This window comes from Eptatretus burgeri, chromosome 9, assembly GCF_056783735.1.
Source record: "Eptatretus burgeri isolate ZD-2024b chromosome 9, Ebu_testis_v1, whole genome shotgun sequence".
Lineage (NCBI taxonomy): Eukaryota > Metazoa > Chordata > Myxini > Myxiniformes > Myxinidae > Eptatretus > Eptatretus burgeri.
Window position 1 is genome coordinate 82120414 of NC_140969.1, and position 10000 is coordinate 82130413.

General features: G+C 42.8%; 1 protein-coding gene across 3 annotated transcripts in view; it reads left to right on the forward strand.

The window, feature by feature from the left end:
• Positions 1-10000, forward strand: part of UGP2 (UDP-glucose pyrophosphorylase 2) — a 100600-nt gene that overhangs the window by 47480 nt on the left and 43120 nt on the right. For all 3 annotated transcript variants that reach the window (XM_085895775.1, XM_085895778.1, XM_085895777.1), the window contains exons 2-4: positions 1497-1615; positions 7082-7189; positions 7350-7535. In XM_085895775.1, the coding sequence (XP_085751901.1) occupies positions 1502-1615; positions 7082-7189; positions 7350-7535 (408 nt within the window). In that variant the 5' untranslated portion in view covers positions 1497-1501. The remainder of the gene's footprint in view (positions 1-1496; positions 1616-7081; positions 7190-7349; positions 7536-10000) is intronic.

Sequence of the window (10000 nt, forward strand, 5' to 3'; positions counted from 1 at the left end):
CAATAATTGCGTGGAGAAATGGATATTTTTGCTTCGGTCGACGTTACGAGTTTGTTTTAACTCGGATCGCAATTCTGTTTTCAATTTTGGGAATGGCTAAGTATGCTTCACACTCGGTTGTCGAAATTCTGGTAAAAATCGGATGTTTTGTGAGATTTATGTCGGGTGTCATATCTGAGGCTTTACTGAAGATTATGCTAATGAGGGGGATTGTAACACACGGCATCACGCGCTCGTTTTAAAGTCAATTTCAATCCTGTCTTCACTTTTGGTAACGGTTAAGTATGCTTCATACTCGGTTGTCGAAATTCTGGTAAAAATCGTATGTTTTATAAGATTTATGTCGGGTGTCGTATCTGAGGCTTAACTGAAGATTATGCTAATGAGGGGGATTGTAACACACGGCATTACGCGCTCGTTTTAAAGTCAATTTCAATCCTGTCTTCAATTTTGGAAACAGTTAAGTATGCTTAACACTCGGTTGTCGAAATTCTGGTAAAAAATCGGATGTTTTATAAGAGGTTTGGGACAGAATAATCGTAGAAACTTCTGGTTTGCGTCGCTCCCTTCTCCGGAGACAGCTTTTATTAGACAAGGTCAGAGGTCAAGTTGACGATTTCGTAAGTACCAGTCTATGACTGCTTGTTTGTTTGTGAACAGTATTACGGAAAAACTCTTCGACGGATTTCGACGAAACTTGGTTGGGGGGGCTTGGTATGGTCCAAGGATCATGCCATTAGATTTTGGACTTGGTCCAAAGTCCAATATGGCCGCTATGGCGGCCATTTTAAAAAAATATTTGAATTTTTGTTTTTGCATTTCTACATGTTTTTAGTGATTTCCAACCCCAAAAAAAATTTGCTTGAGAAAAAAACAATTTTGCAACTTTTTTTCCAAAAAAATTCGATTTTATTTGAAAAATATTTGATTTTTTTTTGCATTTCTACATGTTTTAAGTGATTTCCAACCCCCCAAAAAAATTGTTGGAGAAAAAAAAAAATTTTGCAACTTTTTTTTCAAAAAAATTTTGATTTTCGTTTTTTGGCATTTCTACATGCGCGTCGATCGAGTTTAGTTTATTCAATCGTTGTTCAGTAGAGTCTGATCCGGTTTGACCTACAATGAATAGGATATCAGGTTCACTTAAATGACCCAGCAGTATCGGCGGCGGAGGTTTTGCACTCTACCGAGTGCTCCCCCTCTAGTTAATTATGTTTCTCTGTATTCTCACATTAAAGGTTTGATGACAAAAGCTCAATGGTCAAAAAAAAAAAATTATGGCCGAGACAGACAGACAGACACACAGAAGTGATTGCAAAATCCCGTCTCCCGCTGAGTGTACACAGTCCCTCGTCCCGCTCAGCGGGGGATGGGATAACTATATGGGTTGTGGTGGCAGAGTCGGTATATTCATTGAGGCATGAACTGTCTAATTCATAGAACTATGGATCGGCAGGATGGAATGCAGTGAATTTTTGTTGTTGTTGTTTGTACAGTTGTGATGGCAGGCCAAGATCATGTGAGTTTCAAGGCACATGGGAGGAAGGAGATTGAACAAGCAATGGAGCAGGAACTAAAGAAACTGATTACGACAGCACCACCTGCACAACTACAGGTAGGCACTTATGAAGGGTGAGTGTGGTAACTGGGCTAACAGGATAACTTGGAGGTTGCGTACTACTCACCTTTGCACTGTCCAATCAGGGTTTCATTCCCTACCTAATTATAAACTAACACCCTGGTGCTTTGCAAGCAGAGCATTGCATCAATGAGTGAACAGTCCTTTGGATGGGCATTAAGCAGGGTGTTCAATCTACCTGCGTTCATTGGTGGACGTTAAAGATAAAACTGTACCTTTCAAAATGAATAGGCTGTTGTATGCTGACACGCTGGTAAAATTCCAAATCCTTGCCCAAACGTGTCACCTGGCCACAAGGTTTGTTCTCAGCCTTTGAAACTGCTTTAGCAAATATGATGATATGGAAACAAGAGTCTGGTCATGGGTGGATGATGGAGTATGGTAACTGATACTTTAATATACCAATGCAGAGAAATTATGAGCAGAGCTCTTTTTATTTATTTATTTTTTCTTATGCAAATGAACTTTGTGAATTTTCTTTTTTGGGGGAGGGGGAGAGGGGGGGATGTCATTTCTGGTTCTTCACATGAGGTTGTGTAAGCATGCCATATCAAGATAAGCATTTTCTTGTTTGGAAGGGATAAAGAGTATAAATAGAGAGTGAAGGAGAAGGGAAGAGGAGTACATGAAATGTGATGGGTGCTTAATGTGGGCCATATCAGGAATAGAGGAAGCAGGGGGTACTCACTGTTATGGGAAGTTTGAGGAAATAGCCCACTTGAGGATAGTTATGAGGTTGAAGGAATGAATAGATAATTTGTAGAGAATAGCTGGTTATGGTTGTGCTGTGAGGTTGCGAAGGAGATTGGCAATGGCAATGGCGAGGGTGCAGTGAGTACGGGCATTGTTGAGTGTGCGGGGAGTGTAGGAAGTGGTGATGGTGCAACAGGAATAGGCAGTGGTGTGAAGGTGCAGCGAGTGAAGGTCGTAGTGAGGGTACAGCAATAGAGATAGGTCAGAATGAAATCTGGGAGACAGTTTTTGTGGGTCACAAGACTTTTAAATATGTAAATTCTTTATTCTGCAGGAAGGGTCAGAGACATAGAGTTCTGTGCAGTTTTGAAGGAGTAGGAGTTGTCGACATAGAGGGAAACTTAAGTGACATCATATCGAGTCACAGTAGGAAGATGTTGGTTAGGAAAGGTTACTCGGAGGTTTTGAAAAATAGATACAGGATGTTAGGGTTAGGGTTTGTTAGGATTAGGGTTAGGGTTAGCCAGTGGGACAAAATTCCCCCCATACATTAAAGCCAGTGGGAATGGAGGAAGTTAGGGTTAGGGAGATAGAGGGGTATAGAGATACAATCAGTCAGTGGCTGGAAGCAAAGGGTTGTGAGGTAATGTTTTCTGGAATTCTCCCAAGATTAGGTAATGAAATAGAAATTATGAGCAGAGCAATAGATGTCAACCAATGGCTGGAAGAGTGGTGTAGGGAGGAAGGTTTTACATTGAAGAAGCAGTTTCAGGAACAAAAAGAATGTTTCCAGAATGATGACCATATGTTAAATAGAAAGGGGGCAGCAAGCTTTGCAGTGGGAATGGAGGAATTCATGCTTTTTTTTTAGGTGAGTGCAGGGTGGAGAATGTATAAAGCAAGGAATGGATGATGTAATTGTGATTAGTAAGGCCAGGCAAGAAAATAGAATTGAAAGAAGGGAAAAGTCAAATATATTCTATATCAATGCCAGAAGTTTAAATAATCAGATGGAAGAGCTTGAGGTGTAAAACTAGAAGCAGAAAGAGACCAGGGTGGTTGAGCAGTGAGATAAGAAATGCTAATAAGGAGAATCAGAATAGTGGGGCAACTTAGCATAACAATTGTGCATTTTGTGAGGAAAGCACCAAATTTGGCACACTAGTAGCCTATCATATTATGAACAGATTTGGATATTGGGCCATCTCAAATTCAGCCGCTGATGGCTGTGGCAGCCGTTTTCCACTGCCATCAAAAATTTGAGATGGCCCAATATCCGAATCTGTTTATAATATGATCGGCTACTAGTGTGCCAAATTTGGTGCTTTCCTCACAAAATGCACAATTGTTATGCTGTATTTAGCTAAGTTGCCCCACTAGAAGGCATTTATTAGGTTTAAAATAACAGGACAAGAGTTAGATTTATATCACTATCGGAGTAACCAGAGGCAAGTTAAGAAAATAACTCGGCAAGCCAAAAGAGAGGATGAGAAGGACATGGCTAAGAATATTGAACATAATAGCAAGGCTTTCTTTAAGTATATCAGGGAAAAGAACAGGTTCGGACCAGTGTGGGCCCATTGAGGAATAGCAACGGAAGAGTGGTTAGTGATGAAAGTGAGATGGCAGGCTTATTAAACAGGTAATTTTCTTCAACATTAACACAAGAACAGTCAGGAGAATTGCCAATAGCTGAGAGTATCTATCAAGGAGGTGACGAAGGGCTTTTGCAGAAGATCCAGGTTGGAGTGGAGGAAATGAAGGAACATCTCAGTCATCGAAGAGTAGATAAGGCTCCAGGGCCAGATAATATGCACCTGAGTGTATTGAAGGAAGATGGCTGAGCAGGTAAGCGAGATGTTAACGGATATTTTCAATAGTTCACTAAAGTCAGGACAGGTACCAGAGGATTGGAGAGTAGCAAATGTAACACCATGATTTAAGAAAGGATCCAGAGAAGAATTGGGAAACTATAGACCTGTTAGTTTGACTTCAGTTGTGGGGAAGGTGTTGGAGACATTAATTAAGGACCAGATGAGGAACCATTTAAATAAATACAAACTAATTAAAGGTAGTCAGCATGGGTTTACCAAAGGTAGTTCCTGTTTAACAAATCTTTGAGTTCTATGAAGCAATTTCTGATTGGGTGGACAAGGGAATGGTGGTGGACATAGTATATCTAGACTTTAAGAAGGCATTTGATGAGGTACCATGATTTGGAGAGGCTGAAAGAGACAGGGCATTATGCATTAGAAAGGAGGTGGTTACGAAGGGATATGATAATGAAGGGTATAGACAAAATAAGTGCAGAATAATTATTCACCACAGTAGACAGTGATAGGACCAGGAGACATCACCTGAGAGTAAAGAGAGTTTAAATGGTAAGGAAGGCTGGGGTCTTTCATTCAGAGTAGTTAATGCATGGAATGGTCTCGCTGGAAAGGTAGTGGCAGCAGAAACGGTAGATAAGTTTTAAATTGGAATTCGATCGGGACCTGGAAGTATTGGAGATGGAGGGGTATAGGGATGTTGGCAGGACTTTTAGGTATTGTAGCTTGTGCATGGATGGGTGATTGTGTGCATTTGTGCAGATTGTTGGCTGTGGGGGTCTCGTCAAGGGGAGGTGGGTGGTTGATGTTGTGTATTTCTCACCGAAGAAGCACCTTCGCCAACTACCCCCACCTCCGGAAAGAAAAAATACCGACAAAAAAAATCATTTTGCATTTTTCCTTTCATATAAATTAGTTTGGTGTTGATGTGGTGCATGCACGATGGGCCGGCTGGTCTCCTCCTGCATCTAAATTCCTTGTGTAGTACGTTACGCACTTTGCTGCCTTCCATATTGCTTGTGCCATTTGAATAAAAGATTACAATAATAGTACATTTTATCATTGTTGCTTAAAAATGTGAAGATTTTCTTATCTCCACTCAAAAAATGATCTACCTCATAAATTATATTCCAAATGAGTCAGCAAGTTGGTGTATTTTATGCCATTTGAAGCCTGGAGCTGATATAACCTTTCCACTTTTGTTTTGTGGCACGATTGTGGTATAACATACTTCTTTTGGCAAATTTTAATAACAAGACTGAACTCGCAAACCTGTCTCCCTCCTGCAAATCCTGGTGGTGTCTGGTTGAGTCTGTTTCTGGTGGATGTTCCCCTTCCCTTACCTCAAATGGCCACACAGCTGACACTCTGTGAAAAGGCTGAATGCCTAAACTCTGCGTTTGCTTCTAAATCTTGTTGACCAAACCCATCGCTTTCTGTACCCACCTTACCCAGTCCCACCCTGCTGCTCCTGAACTGTCCTTTTCTCTCGATAAGGTGGAGAGTTTCCTGTCAAACCTCAACTCTGATTCTGTAACCGATCCAGATGGCATCAGCCCTCATGTCCTAAAACCTGCTCTTCTGCTCTTGCTCACCCTCTCTGTTCTATTCACACTCTCATTTGCTCAAGGTCATCTGCCATCTGCTTGTAAATCAGCAAACATCACTGCCCTGCATAAAAAAGGTGCAAAAACAGATCCCTGCAACTACACACCAATCAGCCTTCTCCCAATCATCAGCAAGGTTAAGGAATCCATCATCGCTTCTGACATTAAATCCTTGCTCTTCTCCAATGGCTTGATTTCCGATCATCAGCTTGGATTCAGACAAGGTCACTTTACGCTGGACATGCTGCTTCTGCTTTCCCAACAATGGATGGAGGTCCTCAATGCCAGACATGAGATCGGAGCCATCTCCCTCGACATATCGTGAGCTTTCAATGCGTTCTGGTACCCCACTCTGCTCACCAAGCTCTTTGTGGTATCCATGGCAATCTTCACTAATAGCTTGCAGACTTCCTCTCCAGTCGCAGTGAATGCGTGGTTCTTATTGGAATTCTCTCATCTCCTCTTTCTGTCCAGGCTGGAGTTCCTCAAGGCAGTGTTCTGGGCCCTGTGCTTTTTCTGGTCTTCATCAATGATCTCTCCAACCCTGAAAAATACTCTTTATCTCCTTGCTGATGACTTCACCCACTGCTGTACCATCTGTCATCTCTCCTGTCAACAGGCAGCAGCCTCCTCACTCTCTGCAGACCTGGATAAAATCACAAGCTGGTCAAACACTTGGAACATGTCTTTTTCAATCCTGACAAATCTCTCACTCTCACCATGTCTCTCTAAAAGAACCGTCTGGAACCCCCCCTCCCCCCAACTACTTTCTCAACAACCCTCTTGAACTCCTGTCATTTAAGCTTCTGTGTCTCACTATCTGCCATGATCTTTCCTGGGAAAGGCACATTTCCAAGCTGGCCTCCAAAGCCAGTTGCTGACTGGGCATCCTCCATCATTCAAAGTCCTTCCTTCACACACCTGAGCTCCTGACCACATACAAAACTTTCATCTACAGTCTGATGGAGAACTGCTCTCCCCTTCTGGGCTGGTGTTCCTTACTCACACCCCGCTTGACTTCACATTGTGGAAACCAAAACTTTTAGGATCATTGGTATCTCCCGTGATGAAGCTGAGTCTTTGTATTGTCCATCCTGCTTACCCTGTGTACCCCACCCCATCCCTCTCCTTTCCACACATCTCCTAATGTCTCGATTCCCTACTGTTTTGTGCTTCCTTTTCTCACTCCTCTTCCCCTCTTGTCTCCTGCTTCCTTTGTTATATGTTCTGTGTGTTAGCTCTTGTACGAGCCTCGACAATGTATACAAAAAAAATTGGAGCATTAACTTCACATGCATCTTCCTTGCTTCTAGGATGTAAAAAAAGATTTTGACGGTTTTCAACAACTCTTCCACCGTTTTCTACAAGAGAAGGGCCCATCGCTTGACTGGGACTGTTTGCAGCGTCCACCAGCTGGATCGGTATTCTCCTTTTTTTTTTTTTTTCCTTCAACCTCATCAAAAAGACTAACCTTTTGTCCATCTTCTTCTCTCCTGAAAAGCACTTTTTCTGTGTTGTACTTGATGTGCTCCAAACACACGACTAATCATTCATGAACTTGCTGCCCTCTGCCACTCTTAGGTCATCCCATACGAGAGTGTACGAGAACGACAACTTCCACCTGATGTTTCTGACCTTTTAAACCAACTGGTGGTGGTAAAACTAAATGGAGGTCTTGGAACCAGCATGGGATGTAAGGGCCCCAAAAGCTTGATCAGCGTCCGATCGGACAACACCTTCCTGGATCTCACTCTACAGCAGATCGAAGTATGTGGCTTCCCACTCTTTCTTGGATTTTCCTTGGATAATTGTGTACCACACTTGCTTTTACATGCTAGTTACTATGGAGGCTTGCTGAATAAACGGGAAAAGGAAAGTGATCAAAACCTTTTTGGATCTAGAGTTATGTCACAAATGTACTGTACGTCACTTAAAAACAATAAAAATTTTAAATCAAATTTGGGAGATTTTGGACAGCACTACTTTTTCAGATTTATCATTTTATTGCCAATCTCAGACCAGGAAGGCATTATATTACCTTTTTTGTGAAGGCCATTTGTGAGTCACAAGGATTTTTATCAACTACTTGATGGCAATATGGTAACTCATCTGAGTAACTTTGTTTCCAGAAGCTTAGAATCCATGTGATTAAATATTAATCCTGCTGCCTGCTTCTAGAGATTTACCAATCACCTCTGGGCTTCCAGTATCCTTGCAATTAGGTATTTGTGTGTGTGCGTGTGCGCGCATGTGTGCATGTGCATTGCCCCTCCCTGAACCGCAAGCAATTAAAGATGGGAATTGTATGCATGGGGAATTGATATTCCGCAGATCTGAGCAGTTTAACGTGAACATCGGTTTGAGGCAGGAAAGCGCTCTCAGCCCACTCTTGTTGATCATGATGATGGAGCTGATAAGCAGGAAGGTGAGCTTGAGGGGTAGTCTGGGGTGGATGCTCTATGGGTCTATGCGGCCTATCTGGCTGTTGTGGAGAGTCAGTGGGAGATGCAGAAAGGACTGGGGGAGTGGAAGGAGACATTTGAGAAGCATGGGATGGGGATGAGGGTCGGGCAGCAGAGAAAATAAATGGGTTTCAGGTTAGAGGGGAAGGAGATTAGACAGGGAATGGTAATAATGGATATTTGGGAGGAACAGTGATCAGGGATGGTAAGTCTGAGGCAGAGATGCAGAGGATTCAGGTGAGCGTGAATGTGTGAGGGAGTGTGTAGGGAGTAATGGCAGATAGAATATCAAGGAAATCGAAAGGGAAGGTTCTGATGTTGTGTGTAATGCCAGTCTACCTTTACAGTCAGAAGATGGTGGCACTGACAGAGAAAACAACAGAGATGACAGGTTTGCGAGAAAAACTAGGTAGGACGATTGCGGGAGTGAAGAGGGTGGATAGAAGCAGGATGGATGAACTGAGGGAAGAGATTGGTGTGCAGATGAGTTTGACAGGGAGATTGGTGAAATGCCAGGTGAGATGGACTGGATACTTTGTGCAGATGGTGGAAGAGAGAATGGCAGGGAGAGCGGATAGGTTGAGGGAGCAAGGTCGGAGGAAAAGAGGTAGACCGCAGTTGAGATGGGAGGATTGTGTGAGGAGGGATATCTGTAAGGCAATGGTGGTTTAGTCCAGCAGCCATTTCTCATATGAGGCCAAATAAGGAAATTCCTTCAACACCCCCTACAGAAAAGGTTTGACTTGACAGAGTGGAAGAATAGACCCTATAAAACACCTCCAGGTAGTATTTGGTTTCAAATTGTGGTATTAAAATTCTACAGGCCATTATACATACCAAGGGTACTTACCAAGAGGGTCACTGTGGGCTTGCAAAATTTAGGGCGAGGGGTCACGTAAACGTGAATATCTTTGTCTCTACTCAACCAATTTTCAATATTGAGTTATCATTGGCTTCCTATTATAATTCTCTATCAGAGTATGTACAGTTATTTGAAAATGGCCTTTGCCATGGCATCACCAAAGCTAAAATATCACACGAATTCAAACATAGCTTCCATGACTATCTTGTGGGCTCTCACTCCACGGTTGTAAGACTTCCCTTTCAGGAGGGTCGAGGTTGTCGAACTGCCATACATGCTAGATTCTATCAGAAGATCCTCGATGCCTGACATCTGGTACTTTTTACCCAGCACAGCCAGATAATTCGTTGCATTGTGGAAGCCTCCTATGCGTATCACCATGTCTTCAAACTCTTCTTGTAGGCGCCACTGAATCTCTTTGGCCTTCACATATATAGCAAGGTCAAATGTAATAACGCTGTCATTCTGGCCAAGGCTTGCCATCATGGACTGCACATTTTCATAACTGTGTTGACATTGCTGAACTCTGAAGGGGAACCATCGATGATAGGGCAGTAGCCGATGTTTGTGCGAACGGGAACACAGGAGTGTACCACAGCATTGAAGCCACTCCAGCTAGGTACTTTTTGTTTTTCTGTGGCGAAGAGCTCCACCTCAAACAGCTTCATTGGTGTCATCCTTATCAATGCCCAAGCAAGATTTATATTACAGGCTGCCGAATGCAAGCTTTCAGAGCATTTTGAACCACTCAGCTTGTATCTTCCTGGAGAAACTGGTAACAGCAGGCCACTTTCCGTATGCACTGTACTCTCTGATGGATTGGCACATCCCAGTGGATTCAAGTGTCCATTTCGTTTTTGTCTGGTCTGAATAGACCCTCGACTCGGGGACTGGACCAAAGTACCCTC